Source organism: Salarias fasciatus, chromosome 1 (assembly GCF_902148845.1).
Source record: "Salarias fasciatus chromosome 1, fSalaFa1.1, whole genome shotgun sequence".
Lineage (NCBI taxonomy): Eukaryota > Metazoa > Chordata > Actinopteri > Blenniiformes > Blenniidae > Salarias > Salarias fasciatus.
Genome location: NC_043745.1, coordinates 12,234,113 through 12,254,504, shown reverse-complemented (window position 1 = coordinate 12,254,504; position 20,392 = coordinate 12,234,113). Strand labels below are relative to the sequence as shown.

The 20,392-nt window shown below is 43.5% G+C and overlaps 1 protein-coding gene across 6 annotated transcripts in view; it reads left to right on the top strand.

Annotated features, from left to right (window-relative positions):
• chd9 (chromodomain helicase DNA binding protein 9) overlaps nt 1-20,392 on the top strand; it is a 77,394-nt gene that overhangs the window by 38,420 nt on the left and 18,582 nt on the right. For all 6 annotated transcript variants that reach the window (XM_030093888.1, XM_030093899.1, XM_030093928.1 and 3 more), the window contains 11 exons: nt 5,806-5,914; nt 9,495-9,641; nt 10,973-11,041; nt 11,266-11,321; nt 11,932-12,049; nt 12,373-12,459; nt 12,783-12,920; nt 14,127-14,248; nt 15,495-15,738; nt 18,364-18,540; nt 18,650-18,793. In XM_030093888.1, the coding sequence (XP_029949748.1) occupies nt 5,806-5,914; nt 9,495-9,641; nt 10,973-11,041; nt 11,266-11,321; nt 11,932-12,049; nt 12,373-12,459; nt 12,783-12,920; nt 14,127-14,248; nt 15,495-15,738; nt 18,364-18,540; nt 18,650-18,793 (1,411 nt within the window). The remainder of the gene's footprint in view (nt 1-5,805; nt 5,915-9,494; nt 9,642-10,972; nt 11,042-11,265; nt 11,322-11,931; nt 12,050-12,372; nt 12,460-12,782; nt 12,921-14,126; nt 14,249-15,494; nt 15,739-18,363; nt 18,541-18,649; nt 18,794-20,392) is intronic.

Genomic DNA, 20,392 nt, shown 5'->3' with positions numbered 1-20,392 from the left:
ACTCCTTGCCCCTCCAAGGCCTTGCTGTTCACCAAGCTGGTTTGCATAAAAAGAAGCGAAGACCTAGGAAAGGACTTCCCGCTCTAGCATGTAAGATGTCCTTCCTGTGATCTTGGCAAGAGGAAATGTTGAGAAACATCAGCTCTGCGTGCATTTATTTTCCCATGATCACTGGCTAAACATTTGAGGGCATTAGCTCCGAGCTATCCTCCACAGAGCCACGTGTTTGTTCCAGATTTTTAGACTCATCTACTGAAATACTGACACTAAATCCTGTTGAATGTCTTGTGCATACAGTTTTGTACTGAAGGTTATTTGCATTGTACGCAACATTGCTAACTACAGTGCTTCTTCTATATTTTGGCTCTGAAGACATTAGACTTCCCTCTCAGCTCTGCCAAGCCATCGGTTTCATTGAAACACTCAGGTCAATGAATATCATTTCTGTGATATTTTTTTTGTAAGTTCCTCTCCTCAGGGAGGCTTCACTGTGACCCTGAAGACTAAAACAACCCACTTTAATACCTCTTTTCTCAGTGAGAGGCTGATTTGAAAGCCGTAGTTTTCCTCCCTGTCATTTGAGTTAATATATTCAGCTTTTGGGGAGGCCATCCACTCAGAGAGCTTGTACATTAGCACCAATGTTAGTAAAGCCCTGGGTGGTCCTGTATATCCGCCACAGCAGGGTGGAACAGGCTGGAGCCACCACTAAGATGTGGTGTTTGCTTTGTTGGCTTGCGTGCTTGCATGTATACTCCTAATCTGGAGCTCTAACTATCTCATATCGCCTGCCTGAATGCAGCAGATGTCCGAACCAAGGGATCAAGGAGCCGCCGTCGGTGTTCTTTATCTGCAGTGCCTGTCTCTGGCTGAAGCGCTGATTTTACAGGCCTCCAGTGTCTTGTTTTACAGTTCGTTCTCCTCCATATGGGGATCAGAGAGATGCTGTAGCCCTGTTATATGTTTTTAGCTGCTGAGCTGCTGTCTGGTGATGTGACACTGCTGTTCTGCAAAGCCAATATCACAGCCAGCTTTTATTTGGTCAAGGAAGAGCATCGTGCTCGGCCCCGCTCAGTTGCTTTCTTATGTTTTGTTTTGTTTTTTTCCTCGTCTATTTTCTGGGCATCACAGCTGGTTATATTTTTTTTTTCTTCCCTCTTCCTCATTGTGTCGCTCTGACTTGGCACATTTCTCAGCCATTCATAGTGTCGGTGGACATGTAGTGGTGTTGTTTTTCACAGGAAGTGATGTCACCGCGGACATTACCGCCCACATTGTCTAATACACTCCCAAGGGCATGTTGCATGGCAACCAAAAAGTGTCATTGTCAAAAGGATTTGTGAATGTAATTTCATCCGGGGGTGGGGGTGGGGATGGAGGGGCGGCGGACCAGTGGAGGGGACAGCTCTCCGGCGTCACGCTGACAGGAGACTGTTTTTTCACAGAGATCCTAGCAGGTGTACAGATGAGTGTTTGTAACTCTGTGCTTCACTTAACCTCCCGCTTCTCGCTGCATCGAGCTTTAGATGAGGCCTTGGATGATACGCTTCTTTTTCTCATCAAGTGTTGCTCATAATGTGTCAAGCGGTAAAACAAGCCGATCACATCTGAAAAGCGCCTACTTCAAAGAGGGAAAAAAAAGGATTTTACCACAAGAATATAGTTTTTTTTTTTTTTTTTTCTGATTTTCCAGCTTACCTTCTATCATATGTCTAGGCTGTAGTGGAGTACACTAGAAATAGTGCATCACTTCAGTTCTATTCTCTGAGCTCTTGAGTTTCAACTCCAGAATTTGACGTTCAAAACAGCCCTGATAATTACAGCTCCGTTCGATGACATTGGAGAAAACGGCAAGACCAAACTAGATTTTTAACTCCATGCAGTAACACCCTCTCTCACACACCGCTACCAGAGACACATAAATGCTCATTGTCTGGCCAAAGCTGGAGATAAGTGTGAGCGTGACAAGCAGCGGCAGACCGTCGTCAGCAGTATTGAACTCCATCATGACTTATTCACATGGAATATAAACCCAAATCCTCCCAAAGCAAGCCAGATAATTACACCCCAAACTGAAACACTTCATCGCTGTCCCGTCCCTTCGACTCTCTCGGCTTTGTGCTTTCTGACCGTTTGACTTCTGTATCCTTCATTCTTTCCGTCTGTGGATGGAGCTCCTTTTTTCTGACAGTATTTTATGACTAGCTCTTCAACATTTAGCAGTATTTGTGTGTAGGACTCCAGGCAAGTGCTGTATACTGTGTGGGCTGAATGGGCAGGTAGGTGTGCCGTTCAATTGTTTAATTTGTACTGAAAGGATTAGACGGATTTAATACAGGCATGTGGCTGCCTCTCAGAACTCATTTCTCTGCACTTTATTCTTATTTATTATTTGTTTGTTATATTGGCTGCTGACAGTATGTAGAAATATGGGAAAATAACAGGAAAATACTAAATGCATTGCTTGATCTACACTCTAACAATTATTTAATTGTTATGTATGTATACTGTTGTAAGATTTGATATCACTAAAAATGACGAAAATACAGTATTCTTACTGATAAACACAAATAAATACACACAAAAAAGGAGTTATAGATAAAATACAGGCCTTCATATTTCATGTGGTAAATTTACAACCCTAACCTGTTGGTGTATGGTCCCCTGAGGGACAGTGCTCTGAGTGCCTGGAGCGCTTGTTGACAGTTTAACAAAAGGATTTATTGGCTGACAGGATAAGGTGTTGGCTGGTGTGCAAAATGTACACATTTACTGAGAGTCTCGAACATATTGTTGTTTGAACGGCTCCTTGTAGGACGTCCCTTTAACTGGAGCCATATCTGCTCCAGCACCAACCAGTCCATCCAAAAAACGGTTGCGATTGCATCGTAGAGACCTTGTTTTCTTTCACGGTAGGCAAGGGTGACTTTTTGAGCATAAGTGAACATCACATGTGACACAAATACGTATATATACACAGATATATGTATATATATAAAAATATTTTTTTTTTCTCCTTTCACACACCAAGCCACAGAATTTGGCGCCTGTGGCTGGTAAGAGATAATAATGTGGAGAAGCACAAGATAGGAAGTGTCTCCATATGTGGTGAGAAAATATATGGGGAAAGGTCAGAGAAATAATATGTGACTGTGTATGAAAGCGTGAAGCATGAGAAAAAAAAAAGCTTAAAAGCTTCATGTTTTTTTTTTTTTTTTTTTTTACAGCCTGCTGATATTTTGGTTCTCGGTATCTAACATCTTAGCAGTCTGTCTAAGCTCTATAATTGTAGATTATCCTGTGGTGAGAGTCTCACCACTTCATATCGAGCAGGGTAGTATGAAAAGATATACAGTGTTTGCAGAATCCAGTGATTGTGCAGAGCAGGGAGAAGCTTGAGCCAAGCAACTGGACTTTTAAAGCCATAAACTCTCATTGTGGGAACGTTAATAAGTGTGAACATTCCTCACAATCCTTCCACTGCAGCTGCTAAATGTATGTTGTGCTTAAAATCTGCATGCTGACAGCTGCACAGGGAGATTTTCTTATGGAAAATTTAAGGACGCTGCTGCAAATGCACCTGGGTTTGATGGACTGCAGTGCAGCAGAAATAACCTCATGAAAGCTTGAGCTGCTTCAGCTTATTGCGTACCAGTTCCCACCTGAAGAGTGCTTTTCATGTATAAGCCGCAATCGAATATCCAGTTGTTGAAGGCATCTGTCCATCATGCATCTGGAACAATTACAGCCACCATATTCCATATTCACCCACATGAGTCTATACCCAGGGTCCGCAATAGTCGGACCGCGGCCCACATCCGGACCACGTCTTTGTGGACCCAGGGCAAAAAGCAAAAACACAGCACGCCACTCTGTCTGACTGACGCAAGGTTAGACTGGCCGAGTGAATGAGTGTGTGTGTGAGACTGTGCACGCGCTCACGCTTGCATTATGGGCTGTCATTCCCATGACAACGATGTGCTGATTGGGTGATTACTACGCAAACTGGCAGTTACACACGCTCCTCCTTCCGTGTGTCTCCTTTGCACGGCGCAGGAAGCGGCAACGTCTTTGCAGCAGGAGTGTTGCTCACACCCGGCACCTGACATCAAAGTGGCAAATCAGAGAAAGGTGGACACTGAAATCGCCGATTTAATGACAAATAGACGGACAAATACATGTTTATCTTACCTCTTTCGAGCACAAAGCCAATGTTTCTTTTGCACGAAAGCACTGTTGCTCTGATAAAAAGTGAGAACATGAAACACCATTATAAGAACCGCCACCGCGATTTTTAAAAAGATATGAAAAAGTCGTATGAGGCTTCTCGCATGAAAATGACCTCGTGCACCTTAATTGACTGTTTTCTTAAAAAGGACAAAACAAGGATAAAAACATTCGAAAAAATGTCCCAAATTTTTCACCGCCACACTCGCACTGTGGACCTATGGTTTCCTCAATATGTATTTTCTGGACCCTTGACATTTCTAATTGAGAACCCCTTATCTGTACACATGTTGTGGAGCTCTCTGGTCCAGAGCAAAGCTAATAGCAGTGAAAAGGTCACATTTGCACTTCGGCTGGGATTTAAACATGATGCATTTCATGCTTTTATGAAACATGAGTATCATAACTCCCATGGTAATGCCATGTGTTGGCAGAAATGCACTTTTCTGATAGGTCTGATGCAGTGAATCACATCGTTACCTGCTTCAGATCCAGCACTGGGGCCTTTCTTTGTCACTTTAGCATGTTTTCCCTTTGCGTGCATGAGGTTTTTTTCATACACTTCAGTTTCTCCCCACCTTTATGATGTTTTCATCTATGCTGGTGGGGCGTTTCAGTCCATCTCAGCTAACAAAGTGGGAAAAGGCAGGATACGCCTTGAACAGGTCTCCAGTCCAACACAGGACAAACGCAGAGAGACTGAAAGTCACACACACATTCCCTCCTGTAGGCAATTCAGGGTCAATAACTGTGGGAGAACATCGGAGCACCCAGAGAAGATAGGAAAAGCCTTTCCCGGACTTGAACACACAGTGCTAACCACAACACCACTGTGCTGAAAGATCATGCTTTTTGAGGCTCATTGGTGACTCCAGTCCCTGATGCTGGTCTGTCTTGTGATGGACTGGCAGCCTTTCCAGAGTGTGACTTGCTTTGGGGATGAGCTCCAGCACCCTGCAAACCTGTGGCTCAGAGGATGAATGGTTGTATGAGTGGATGGATTTTTTACCAGCTGAGAGCCTGCAGCAGTCATAAAGGAGTTATATGACAGTCAGCAGAATTAATTCCTAATATGCACACAGCATCAAAGAAAGAGTAGATCGGAATCCATTTGTCGTGTTTTGATTGGTTTGTATGTCTTTAAACACTGTCTTCAGGGTTTGAACTGTTGTGAAATGAGCTTTTTGGTGCAGTGAATGGCCCTCAAGGTTTGCAGAGTCATGAAGGCAGCGTTCACAAATCTATTGAACGAACTGCACAAACAGAGCAATCCCACATGAGTTTGTTTTAATCAAACTATATCCACCGTGTGTGAACACTCTATTAAAAGCAATTTATAAAATTTCCCCTTCTTTGCTTCTGTGTCTCACCTGATCTCTGCATGCTAGCACTGGGAAAAGAAAGAAGTCGATGTGCTCAAATATTCAGTTTTCAGTGCAAATTCTTTCAGACATGAGAATCTCTTCTTACCAGTTAATCGAGGCGTTGCAAACCCAAATCTGTCCTTCAACGCAGCACTGTGAATATGCCTTTCTGTGCATTGTATTCATGGCGTTTTCTTTTGTTTTTCTTCATCAGGAAAATTGTCATCAAGATTGGAAAGAAGAAAAAACGAAAGCCAGAGTCTTCAGAGGAGGAGTCGGATGATGATCCTCCTCCTCGACACGCCTCCAAGGGCGACGACTCCGTAAGTTACACTGTTCGTTCACAGACGTCCCCCTAAAGTGAACACACACGCACACACTTCACGGGCCAGCAGCGCAAGACGATTAGTGTTTGGACTTGGAGCTGCGATGTTCCGTAGTGCTGCTTGACACGGCGCTTCAACAAATTGAAATATTATACCCAGATTGTGAGGCAATACAATTTTAGGTGGGAACATTTGTACTTGTTTATGTGGCGTCACACCTCTGGTGAAATCAAGTAATTGTAAATGTTTTTAGTCTGTTGCTGTTGTTCTGAAAGTGGCGTCCTCGACCTGAGTTCACAGCGCCACTGCCTCGTTAGGAATCTCTTCACAGCTTCAGTTTGAGTCCGTTTGGGTCATGCTGAGGTCATGCAGAGGTCAACTTTTTGAGGTTCTCGTCTGCGTTGATGACGGGGGAATCTGACAGCGGCGAGCTATTATCCAGGTCAAAGCATTAACAATTGCACCATCATCACCAAAGTTTGAACTGTAATTGCACATTATATTGTCTTCCACTTTAGTCATAATTATTAATTTGAAAATAAATGCAGTTGCCAAAGCAGCCAGTGAAATTGAAATATCACCTCGCTTTTTTTTCTCCAAATCTGGAGTAATTAGAGGCTCATTGTGTTCTCCACATGAAAATATAATCGAAAATTAAAGCCTCATGAAGCTGGGATTATTCATTATAAGAAGACAGGACACACCATGAGTATCCATTATATTGTAGCAAATGATTGAAGCTGTCTCACATTAACGGACAAGTAGTCATAGATTACCAAACTATGAGGCAAATAACAGCAGCTCAGAACAAATGGCCTGTTAGGCAATGTTAAAAATGTTGCCATCAGTCAGGCCATTTGATAATTAACACTGAAATATACAGAATATAAATGCAAATGCTTCTAATTTAATGCAGAAAATGTTCATTTATTACATAGCTCAGCAAATGAGCGATCAGTGAATGGAGTAATACTTCACTGCTGGACTGGTTTAAAGGCTATTCTGCCTTAACGTTGTTGGCAGAAGATGGCAGAAAAGTACACAAAAAGTTGAAATAGGTAAAAAGGCTTTTGTCTGCGTATGCAAAATGCGCAAAGTCCTGGTGTAATTTCTTTACTTACGGTATATACAAACGGAAACATTTTGTAGGGACACAAGAACAAAAGATGTCTTTCGATCAACATTTCAGACCACTTCTTTTTTCTTTCTTTTTTTTGTTTTTCCTTGAATGAGGAAGAAGTTGCTCTGACTCCACTTCACCGTCAGTATTAACTGTTTAACTTTATGGTGTCATCTTCCGTTATAAAGCTTCCCTTCCTGCTCTGTTCCATCTACTCTCTTCTGTGCTTTTAACATCCATCATGTGTCAAACAGACCACACTCTGCTGTACGGTACTGTAAAGAGGACGCAAGCAACAAAGTATTTAATACTAATTTGGTTATTCAGGCGTCTGTACTTCACTTCCTTCCTTTTTCTCTTACTTTTTACTCTCACTTGCTACATTTGCAATTTCTCCTCTGTCTCTTCTGTCTCTTTTATTCTCTCAGCTTGTCTGGATGGATGAACCAGAGTTACAGTGAAAGCATCAGTCACAGCTGCCCATACTGAATCTTGACAAAAACGAGGATCAATCTACATTAATGATCGCTGAATGCTGAGAGGTGTTTCCATTTAAAAAATTAAAGCATTTCAGATTTCAAAGAAATTGAATGAAATTCGTAGCATTGTGACTGCAGTCCAGTCAGGCTTTCTACCTTTTCTTTAAATTTGGAAAATAATTTGGAGTTTGATCAAGATTCTTGTAAAACTCACTGTGTGTGCGTGCATCCAATGTTAGAAAAAAATGTGTTTTATATATGAAATCTGCTTTGTTATCCTTAAATAAATGAATGTGATTAATTTCTGGCAAAGTTGGTTATTGTCTGACCCACTTTAATGAAAATCGGGCATAAAATTACAGTTTCAGAAAATTGATGCAAAAAAAATGTTATTCCTCTTTAATGCTTCAATGCAACATTTAAAGAGGAAGACCTTTAAGTGTTAAAGGTAAATAAATGGTCATATGATGTTTGCTCATAGTGAAAGCTTTTCTCTCCATGCTCTTTCTTCTTCCGGTTATTGAGCTGTTATGTTCACCTGTTATCAGCTCGCACTCTCCTTCACTGCAGTGTAAACTACTGCTGCCTGCTGATGATTGACAGTCGAACCACAACCATGTTCTGACTGTTTTCTCTGTGACCCGACTCCTTTTGACAACAAAAAGAGGGGCCATCTCGCTCGATCTGTTATATACAGGCATTTAAAGACAGCTCTGTGTTGAGCGTTCCTTTTGCAAACTGACAAATCGCCTGATCGGCTGGGAGCAGCACGACCAAACGAGTGGGGATGACAAGCCACTTTGTCTCCTCGTCGGCCCCCCACGCGGCCCTCCTCTCCCCCTTTGAGTCCCATTCGGACTCCATCCTATGGTATAATTAGGCTGGATAAATGGCGCCCCCGGCCTTAATTAAAACAGTCTGCTGATGACTCATTTAGGGTGATCCTGTGGCAGAAGTGGAAGCAGCGTAGCCGACAGCCAGAACAGAAGCGCAGCCTCCTCGGGGGTTTCGGCCCTGTTGTCGTGGCATGTGGCAGGTTTGACTTCCCCGGCTCCTGGTCAGCTCGGGTTTGTGGATGTGAGGGTACATCTCCACAGGGATATTATACTGCACACCTAATTAACTTTGGCTCAGTGGCATTTATTCCTAATTAACTACATATTATCATTAGGAGAGGCTCATGTATTGATGCAGGATACAGCAGCCCACGCATATGATAATTATAAAGGCTTGACAGGAAGGAAAAGAAAGAGGCTGGATTTTAAAGTGCTCTTTCTCCCTGTTTTTTTTTTTCTTTTTTCTTTGAAAGAACTATTTGTTTGTTTGTTGTTATCTGGACTTCCTACACGGCTTAGTCAAATTTAAAAAAAGGTCTTTCTGGGTAATGTTAAGTCATGACCTGTAGCATTGAAGAACCAGTATTATAAATGCAGGAAAGTACGAATTCTGAACATTTTGGACCAGTCTTCATTTTCTGTTAGTATTCTTCCTCTCAGAGCATGAAAATCGACTAGATCAACAACTTGTGATTATTTTACGTGTGTCTCATGGAAGCACTCAGGGATTAACAAGAGTGATTAGTAACTGTAAGGAAAATGTCGAATCATTGTTCATTCATTTACTGAAAGAGCAGAAGGAAGAATTTATTTTAGCTGGAAGCGGCCTGACATGCAGATCCTTGATAGTAAATCATGAGTTCTGATGAAGAGAACACTGTGTTTCTTGTGTTTACGGCCAGGCGCAGGTCACTTCAGTAAAGCACGTGCACGAAGGAGTGACACTGTTGTTTTTACCGAAACACAGAAAAAAAAAAAAAAGCACTGTTTCAGCACAACGGTGAGGAATTCTCATCTGCATAATGAGGATGCAGCAGGAACAAATTCAAGACGATCCATAGGCAGATAAATGGCTCCCGCAGCTTCTGCTCAGTCCAGATCGATTTCATAAATGTGCTTCTTTTTCACCCTGTCTTCTCTAGAAGAGGCGGTCCAATCGCCAGGTGAAGAGGAAGAAGTACGCCGAAGAGCTGGAGGCCAGGCTGTCGGATGAGGAAGTCAAGGTTATTGTCAAAGCCAAGAAAAGCAACACTGCGGCGTCCAAGGAACCTGCTCTTCAGCTGTTTGTAGTGAGTATCTATGCCTCGAGATCCCTCCCATCTGAGGAGCCAGTTTAAGGATCAACGCTGAAAATAAAGGAGAATAAAAACTGAATTAACAGAAAAATACCGCTCCAGAGTGCGGAGTGGGGCCGTATAATTTCATCGCTGATAAATCTTTGCGATGTTTGTTGACTTACAAGGGAAAAAAAAGGGGGTTGTTTGTGGCAAATGGTGCACATAAATATTGTGGAGGAGACCTCACTCGCACGGCAGGAAAAAAAAAAAAACCACAAACACATTCTGCTGAAGAGTAACGGGACTACAAGCTCTGTGAAGTGCAGAACAGCCTGTTCTTCTCACCAACACATTGTGACGAACTAACCAGGACCCCTGCAGTACGCCTGTACAAAGACAGAAGACGCGTCTTCGCTGCCGCTCCTCAACTGTTTGGATGCGACAGCCGAGGAAATTGGAGAGGCGTACTGTGAAGACGGACCGGCTCCAAAACATTGTTCTAGAAATACTCAATACCGCGCACAAATATTGTTGGTCGCCATTCCTCCCTCACTGCTTTCTTTGGTAAAATTCACACTCGCTAATTTGCAGCAGGCATTTCTGATCTGCAATACGGCTTCTTGAAACTTTCAGACAATTTTATGCTCTGGATGTCTCGAGGATCTCGAACAGGGAACAACTACACATCAAAGATTTGGATTGGAAGGATAGTCGTACAAGTACACATAGGTACAAATACTAATTACAGGTTAATACATGACAAACACCAGATTGAACATTTTCACATTCACACTGGTGTTCAGACTCTGTCTAACTGTGACAGGGCTGTCAAAACAACAGAAAATAAAGAAAGAATGAAAGTAACATAAAAAGTCAAAGCCACCAGGGCTCGAGATCAAGATTAACAATCTCATTCCTGTCAGGGAACTCCACATTTAACGTTTCTGCCAGCTCAGGGCCGTTGTTCAGCAAGTATGGAGCCTAAATCTAAGGAAAGGATGTCATCAGAATCTCAGCCTGACACACACCCAAAGCATCAGTTACAACAGCAAAAAAGATGTTTGACATCCGGGGAAGAAGCGAACCTTTTCATCCCACAAATGCACATTTCTTACAAATGCATCACCGTTTGAATTGAGAACACAATAGCTATTGTCAAGAAAAAATATTACAACAAAGACATATTATACAAAACACTAATTCCCTCATTGTTTATATAGCGTACATAAAAATACACACACGCATACTCACCGTGAGTGAAAACATCCAAGAATATGAGAAGAGGAGAAAAAGGCATTATAGATCTTCAGTGTAAGTAAACCTTAATTGTTTTGTGCTTGCAGGAGAATCCCAGTGAAGAGGACGCTGCAGTTGTTGACAAAATCATGTCTTCTCGTGTGGTTAAGAAGGAGGTAATTAATATTGAGTGTCTCTGGCTTCGTTGATTGAAAACTAAATTGCTGTACGATTATGATGAGATTATAAATGAAGTTGCTTGTTAGTGGAAACTATTTTTCAACCCTATCGGATAGGTTATTTGCACAATATATTATTTATTCCTGTCTTTGCTGGAGCATGATAAACCAGTTGAGTTGTTTTTAATCATATGAACCTTTTCCTTCGCTCTTCTCTGCAGGTCTCTCCTGGAGTGGTGGTGGAAGTGGAGGAATTTTTCGTAAAATACAAAAACTAGTAAGTTTATTGTTCAGTCCTAGCTGAAAATTAGTGTTTCATCTGTTCAAGAAATTGATGTTTCACTTATCTTCCTGAATTACAACCCAAAAAAAATGAATCTAAAATTAGATTAAGAGGAAAAAAAAAACAGGAAGCAGATGTCTTGAAGGCTTTGTGAAAATTGTACAAGCATCACAGATGTCCTCGGGACAGCTTTCAGTATTGCCACTTGTGTTATCATCTAATTTTGCAACAGTCACTTTTCTCTTGTTAAATCAGGAACGTTAATAACAAAAAAAGGAAGAAAAAAATCAGCTCATTCTGTCTGCAAATCATCTGGATGAGAGTTTTTGAAAAAGAGAATTTAGACCCTTTTTTTCACCACGTGCCGGATAATTTGTTGTCAGCCAGATCTCTTTCAATACTTCTCACCCAGATGATGAAAACAAAGGAAACTGTCATAAATGTACTGAGGAGATCGGCTAACGACTCCGTGGCCACATCCGCAGCCTGCCATCACACCCGCACGGCTCAGTGCTCGTCCCAGATGATGTCCAGAGACCGATTTCCAGGATTTCTATAGTGTGTCTGATAATATGTGTGTGTGTGTGTGTGTGTGTGTTGTCAGCTCCTACCTACACTGTGAGTGGGCCACAGAGCAGCAGCTGGAGAAAGACAAGAGGATTCAGCAGAAGATCAAACGCTTCAAGATGAAGCAGGCACAGAGGGCGCTCTTCTTCGCAGATGTAAGGCTGCGCGCCTGCGACCTGTTGTGTTCCGTCCCTGCGTGGACAAATTGTTTAAAGGCGTCGCTATAAGTTGTCTGGCTGAGTGCGTGTCTGGCCTGATGTTACACTCCTGTGTGTGAACGTATAGAGCTGTTTCTCTGTTGGGTCCGTGTGGGCAGACACATGCGTGTGCGTGTATTTAAATGTCTTCATGGGCTCAGTAGATACAGTGCTGATGTTTATCTCCGTTTCCAGATGGTGAGTGGGCACTTAGGTTGATTCTCTCCTCTCCCATCTCTCTCTCTCTCGCTCTCCCTTTTGTCTTCCTCTGTGCGTCTCAGATGGAGGAGGACCCGTTTAACCCTGACTATGTGGAGGTAGACCGAGTGCTGGAGGTGTCGTATTGTGAGGACAAAGACACCGGCGAGGTAAAGGAGATCAGTCCTCTTTTATTTTCTAATTACATGTATGAGAAGTGTGTGTGTGTGTGTGTGGTTCATGTTCTTGAACATGTTTCCTCACTCCTCTCTCTCAGCGCTCCCCCGGTGTTTTTTTTTTTCTTTTTTCTTTCCCGTCTTCGTGTGGTTTTATTCCTTTCACTATAATCTCCAGTCTTGCATTGCCTTTGTATCTTAGAAATGCCCCAAGGCCATCCTAATGGGCTTCCTCGCAGCCTTTCTTAACATTATAAAAGCAAAGCTTGGCCTCGCTCTCGTCTTTTCCAGCGTTAATTCTCCTCTGCCTGCTGCAGGAAGTGGTGTACTACCTGGTGAAGTGGTGCTCTCTGCCGTACGAGGACAGCACCTGGGAGCTGAAGGACGACGTCGATCAGAGCAAGATTGAGGAGTTTGAGCAGCTGCAGGCAGTCAAGCCAGACTCTCGCCGGGTGGTAAGCTGATCCCCACCTGCATTCCTCAGTTAACACCGTGGCTTTTTTTTTTTCTTTTCCTCCCTCCATTGCTCTCATACACTGTGTGTATATATTTGTTTTCTTTTGTTGTCAGTAGTTTGAAGTGCTAATAAGGGTGCTCAGTGGTGTTTTTTTTTTTTTTTTTAGATAAAGATGTAGTGGATTCTTTGGTGAGCAAATGTTTACACTGCACCTTCAAACATTTACTGTATGGTGAAATTAATTGGCACCATCAGCCAAACATAAAACACCGAGGAAGGTGGCAGTCACTCAGCGAAGCGAAGAAACTTCAAGACTAACGTCTGCCGTCAGTCACTGAGCGATCCGCGATCAGTTTCTGCACTGAAAAGACTCAAACATTATTCTGTTCTGTTGTTGCTAAAGGCTTTTGTTAAAAGGCAAGTGAGCAAAAATGATAGGGAAGAAATAATCCACTGAGTTTAAAGAGAAACAAGCTCAGCTATATGTTTTCCAATGAGGCATTAAACATGTTAGAAGTGTAATTCAGTCCTCACACAGACTTCAATTTCAACTACTAAGACTACGCTGTGCCATCTGTCCTTGCCGTATTCGCTCTCCTGTGCAAATCCACCTTTTGCATTCCTTTCGATTTTTTTTTTTCCTCAACAGGTCAGTCTTTTACAATGCCTTTTCAAGTACAAGTACTTCAGGCCTTTTAGTGAGTCCAGCAGTAGCTGACATTGCTTCATTCAGATGCTTGTACTGGTGTGATAGTGTGAGCTCGCTGGTGCCTCCGTCTCTCTGATCTCCCACTTATTTGTTTAAATATTGCAGGCGTGGCAAGATAAAAACTCATGTTGAAAATACTTGGGATTGTAGAGATTTTCAGCTGCAGTGCTTTTCACATTTATTCATAGAAAAGTCTTTTGGAGGGTATTTTCCCATGGTCATTGAACGTCACAGTTTCACTTTCAGCCACCTGACGTCGGCTCTTCCTGCCACAGACATCACATTCATCAGGCCGCCCCTTACTGTCTTCATACATCTAACAGGCATTAGCAACACTAAAGGACGTATAAGCAAATCATGACATTGAGTTTCAATAGCAATGCTGCAAGAAATAAGGACAATACCCTTAAATGTTAATTCGGTCTACAACTAAACTTCTCTGCCTGTGTTGAAAATGTTTTAATTCACGTTTCACACTGATTCTTTAATTTGTAGGAGCGGCCTCCCGCCAACTTGTGGAAGAAGAGGGAACATTCGAGGGAATACAGGAACGGCAACAGCCTCAGGGATTACCAGCTCGAGGGAGTCAACTGGCTCCTCTTCAACTGGTACAACAGGTCAGTTTGAAGTGTGAATGCATGAACAGGCCTGCTGTGAAGCCACGACCCAATGAGGATGATCCGCAGCAAGGCATGGCCGGTTTTTACACCTTCCTGCCTCAGGCCCGTGCATACTGTGCTGATCTGTGGTCGTGATAATGTTCAGTTTTGCTTGATTTTGAACTGCTTTGATTAACTAATTCCTGTGTCGGATGCAGTTTGTGGTCCTTTTGTTTTCCTTGGTGCTGAAAGGTGTTGATGATTTCCATTTCATCCTGTTTGTGATGATAATCGAAGGCTACAATGGTAGAAAGACCCATCAGCGGAGATCACTGCAGGACATAAGATTGAATTTTTTTTTTTCTTTTCTACATGAACATTTTGTATTTCAAGAGAAATCCTCCAGCTGCATTTGCGACTGCAGTTAATGAATTATGAATGACACATCCTGTTTTGTATCCCGTGTGTGTGGACCACACTGAGATTGGGTAGCATTCACATTATTTGGCCGGGCCTTTGAGGAGAGTCAAATTTCCTGTCAAGGTGCACACTGCTGCTTTCCTTCGCCCACATTCGCAAAAAGAAGCCGTACATCTGGCGTGCACGGTGTCAGTGCGCTTGCATTAACCCTGGGAATTGGCTTTGTTATGTGCAAGCATGCAGGAGTTTGTGTATGCCTACGCAGAGAGATTCATCAAAAGTAGAGAGCTGCTTAAGAGGCCAGTGGGAATATCTGCACGTTGCAATTAGCATCAAGACATAATACCCCCACCCACTGGACAGCTGAATAAATGGTTTGCCGGAGTAAACCACGCAGCCAAAAGCACTTGCATTTGCCGTTATGTTGCATCTCATAGCCTTGGTTTGTTATTGCTGCTGATGACGCCGTTTTCTCTGCCGCTGTTTGCTGTGTATTTTCTTTGGTATCATGGGATTTTTGCATTTACTTGTTTTGCTCTCCGACCGATTCGACGATTACTCCACCGTGTGTGCACGGCAAAGAAACGTTCCATACTACAAGGAAATCCTCCTGATAAATTCACAGCACTTTGTCACAGAGATATGGGAACATAATGCTTCATACTGCAGCCTAGTTAAATATCTGTACCCCCCAGAAAACCTTCTTCATATTTGTACACAGTTGTAACCCCGTGGCTTCACAACTGTCTTTGTTTTCTTCTCACTTTTTTTTTTTCTTTCTCTTGGTACCCCGCCTGTCTCCACACCTTTTCCTTTCTAACCCTGGTGGTCCGCCTGGCGACAGACGGAACTGCATCCTGGCAGACGAGATGGGCTTGGGAAAGACGATCCAGTCCATCACGTTCCTGGAGGAGATCCACCGTGTCGGCATCAAGGCGCCCTTCCTCATCATCGCCCCGCTCTCCACCATCGCCAACTGGGAGCGCGAATTTCACACTTGGACCCACCTCAATGTTATCGTCTACCACGGAAGCATGGTCAGCCGGCAGATGCTCCAGCAGTACGAGATGTATTTCAGGGACGCGCAGGTAAATAAATCCGACGCACGGATGTCTCCCTTTGCATGTTTTAAAGACAATGAACTCCTTAAACTGTTATAGTTTTGAAATTAGGGATAGCTTTGATAATTTATGAGGTAAAGGTGCCTTCTAACTCACCTACATCAATGTGGTAGCTTTCATGTTTTTTAAATGTCGGCACAGCATGTTCCTATTTGTTGGTTTGGTGGATTCCAGCTTAAACCTTATATTACACAACACTTAGTGTTTTGTAGTTAAAAAAAAAACATAAAGGCCATACTGTGATGTGGATTAGCACTTTCACATCATATAAAGACGTCCCACAGCCTGGATTGGTGCTTGAAGGCCTTTCTGTGGAGAATTTGCATGATCGTGCTGCGTCTGAGATTTCTATGGATACTTCGATTTTGTTCCACAGTCCCAGAATGAACATTTGAAGCTAATTGGTGACTAAACTGTGACTTTCCGAGTCCAGGATTTAACACTACTGGTAAAGATAGTTACTTTTTTGCTGGGCATGACTAAACTGAGTGTTATTCATGTTTTTTTATTGTATCCTCTAAAGCCAGTGCAAAACCTGGAGCCTTGATAAGATACTTGATTGCTGCTCGAGCCGCCCGCCCTTCTTCCATTGTGACGTCAAGCAGAATTTGTTCTGCCCTACCAAGGACATTTGTCTGCAACTGTGTGTGACTGTCTGTGTCTCTGTCTTTATAATGTGACGTGTGGAGACCTGTTCAGTAGGTGGGCTTAAGGGGTATAAAAGCGGAAAAAAACATTCAGCAAATGACCAGCAAACATTTTGAAACATCCGGAGTCCATCACATTTCCCTTTCAAATACTTGTCAGTAAAAACTTCTCAAGTCTAGAAAGTTACCGAAATGATTGCAGTTTTTGAGAAATGCACAGTTAGCTAATGAATGCATTTTGCTTTAATAATTCATCAAATGTAAATACAGCTATTGGTTGTACCACTAAGTGATGTGTGTTTGTGCGCAAGACATCTGCCTGCACAGTAGCTGTTTTGGCTTGAGAAGAGCCTTGAGAAGCCAGACAAGCATCAGTTGCTAATAGACAGGGCTGACGTCCAGCACGTTTCACTTATTCAACACAAAGGGACTCGTGAGGCTTGAGTCGGCCTCTTGGTTCATTCTGACACCCCCAGTCGTTCCCGTTTGAAGACGTCCGAGCAGAAAGCGCCACTGCCGAGCTTACCTTTGGAGTGCTAAGCAGTGATTCACTTTGAATAAAATAATCACATGGCCTTTCAGAAAACAGCAGCACTGTGTCAGCAACATGAAATCCAGTGAGTAATGTAATGATACGTTTAAAAACAGGAGGCCTTACAACAATGAGAGTCGGATATTGAAAAGCCAGGCAGGGTTTGATTACCACGTACAGCACAAAGCCCAGAAACAGTTAAGAATCCTGCAGCTTCCGCAGCCAGATCACTCACCGCCAGGTTCCAGGTAAATCTACCTGTAGGGAGTCGGAGGATAGCCAAGACGTCGAAGATAAAAGAAACGTGAAAAAAATTGTCAGACCGAAAACAAACACGTTTGTGAGGCCTTCCTTGTTCGCATCGATATAAAGATGTGTTGAGAATCCATAAAGCAAAAATCCTGACTATAATTCGGCTGTGCGGCGGTTAGTGAGCCCTGGGAAGAGGCTTTCTGCGGCTGGCAGGCCATGTGATGTGTCACAGCAGGCAGTTAGGACCTCTTAGTATTCAGACAAACCGTAGGAGGAATTAAAGGCGGGCGGGAGCAGAACGGAGCGGCGCCGCCACCAGGCTGTCTCCCAGGCAGCCTGTGATGTCACGGCGGCCCCCGGGGGGAAGCTCGCTCTGTCAGCGCAGCTCAGGCACATCAGAGCGAGTGGCTCCTCCACAGCGGCGTGCTGGCTGGCTGGCTGGCTGGCTGGCTGGCTGGCTGGCAGTGGGAGGGGGGTTACTGGATAGCCGAGTGTCCCTGGAGGGCTGTTGTCAAGGCAATGGATACAAATGGAGAGGCGGGGTAATGCAAAGCCTCCCCAGACAGACAGACAAACAAATAAACACACAAACAAACAGCATGACGACTCACGAGCAGGTGCTGGTTCTCCTGCAGACAGCTTCCTCGCAGAGACACGCAGTTTCAGATCCCTGCAGCTCAGGTATTTTTGTATTGATGCCATTTGTTGTTATAATACATTCACAATTCAACCAATACAGGATAGGCTGATGCTCCTCCAGAATTATGCTTTTTACAATATGTAATAATACAATTTCTGCGAAATTCATACATTTAAAGCCTGTTAGAGCAAAGGAAAGTGTGTTTTCACTGGTGTCTTCCTCAAGCCAAGACGTGCTTGTTAACTGCTGACTCAGCAGTTAACAAGCCCGGAGGTTTGTTTGTGTGCGTATACATTGATTGTGCATCTCAGTTTGTTAACCCTCTGATGGACTAGTGATCAGTGCTACAGTAACTTAGCGAAGGTGGGTGTAGTAAAGTGAACGAACATCCAAACAAATGAAGAGTTTTTTCTTTTTCTCCATCTTTCAGGACTGAGCTTTGTCAGACAGAGATCATTTATTGAATATTATAACATCTTTCCTCTGAAGTCTCTCACCATCTCCCCCCTTTCTGCTCCCAGGGCCGTGTGATACGAGGCGCCTACAGGTTCCAGGCTGTTATCACCACGTTTGAGATGATCCTGGGAGGCTGCCCCGAACTCAACGCCATCGAGTGGCGGTGTGTCATCATCGACGAGGCCCATCGCCTCAAGAACAAGAACTGCAAGCTGCTAGAGGGCTTCAAGCTCATGAACCTGGTAAATGAGCCTCAGCTTTGAAAGTGAAGCGGCTGATAGTGTTTGTAGCTGCAGAGCAGACTGAGACGTGTGCCGATGCTGAATCTGAACGCTCATCTCGCCATCTCAGGAACACAAGGTCCTGCTGACGGGCACGCCGCTCCAGAACACAGTTGAAGAGCTCTTCAGCCTGCTCCATTTCCTGGAGCCGGCACGCTTCCCCTCTGAGAACACCTTCATGCAGGAGTTTGGAGACCTCAAGACTGAAGAGCAGGTGTGTGTTAATGTCAGGGAAGACACACTGTAAGAGGATTCAGTCAGTCAACAGAGATTTGAGGCTTTTTTTTTTTTTTTTTTATCTTATGACCTCGATGTTAAATGAAGACTTCTTTCCATGTTGTTAAATTATATGAAATAACAGAAAATAGGACATGTGTTGCTCAGATATAGGGCGAATCCCAATTCTCTGCTTAATCCTCAATCTTACTCCTCATTCCTCAAAATGCGCGCTCCCGTGAAGTTAAGTGCTGTCCCATTCCTTAACAAGTTGAGGGAAGGAGCGAGACTAAGGAGCGTTATCTCCCTTAATTTTGAGATTCTACCAGACCTACCTTGGAGTTAAGGAGAATCCAGAATGCTTGTTAATAGTTCGTTTTGCTGTTATTTTATTAATAAAAAATGGTGTATATTACTTTGGGAGTAGTTGTATTAACTTTCTATCACAGATAATATTTACAAAGGCTATTAGAAAGAAATCAAGAAAATTCATTTGAATGCATTTATTAACAAGGTCACACATGCAAAATGTTAAACATTTCTAATGCAGGGCGCATTACTTACAGTTATAAAGGGCGTTGTTATGGATCATTGACCAAAATTATCACTGCTGCCACCCCCACCACCCCCCACCACCACCACCACCACCGCGCTAAATTGTGCAGCGCCTTGACAACGGAGAGGGGAAAAAAACAGCGGTCCACGCGTGTGCGCTCTCTCTCTCCTTCGGACGGTCCACAGAAGCGTCGCGCTAGCCGCTAGCCCCCTCCCGACGGTCCAAAAACTCCCCGCCGCACGCTCCCCCCTGGCTACACTTTTTTCCTGCAGGAAACGCTGCACTTCTGGCTTTCTTCTACCCTCTTGCGCAGTGCTGCCCCCTGTGGTCCAAGGACGTAACTGTCTTTAAGGGTTGTCCCATTTCCAAGTGACATTACATTCCTTAACACTTGTTTTTAGGAGGCACTTAATTTGAGATTGAGGATCAAGGTTGAGGAGTGAGGATTAAGCAGAGAATTGGGATTGGGCCATAGAGATCTGCGCGGCGCTGATGGAGTCCTTGAAGTGGGTCCTTTTTCTAAGTAGGCCGCAGTGAGACACGCACGTCCGGCACACGTTGGATCATGATTACAGATAATGGGTTATTACGGTGCTCATTGTTGGACTACGTATTGAGACAACTGCACACAAAAGAGGTTCTTTCACATCTCGTTTTTGCAAAAGGCTGTGTGGCATTTCATCTTCATCCAGCAGAGCTGCAGAAATGCTCAAAGAAAAGACCATTAAATCACAACAGAAGTGTGAGGCAGAAAGTTGAAATATTTGGAACAGCCAGTACTCAGCACGTGCTTTTAAATCTAGAAGCCAATGGGAATGTGTAATCCTTTTCATAGTAAAAGCTGCTGGTGCTCATAGGAGGAGCATTTTCAGCACACGACTCTTGAGCGATGCAGTGTGTGTACAAAGGAAGAGGACACTGGTTGTGCGAAGCCGGCTCGATCCTCGGGGCCTAGTAGTTACTGAGCTGTGATGCCGTACTGCAGCACTACACATGATTTGGGAATTGTGGTTCTGCATGAAATAAAATACTGTAAATAAT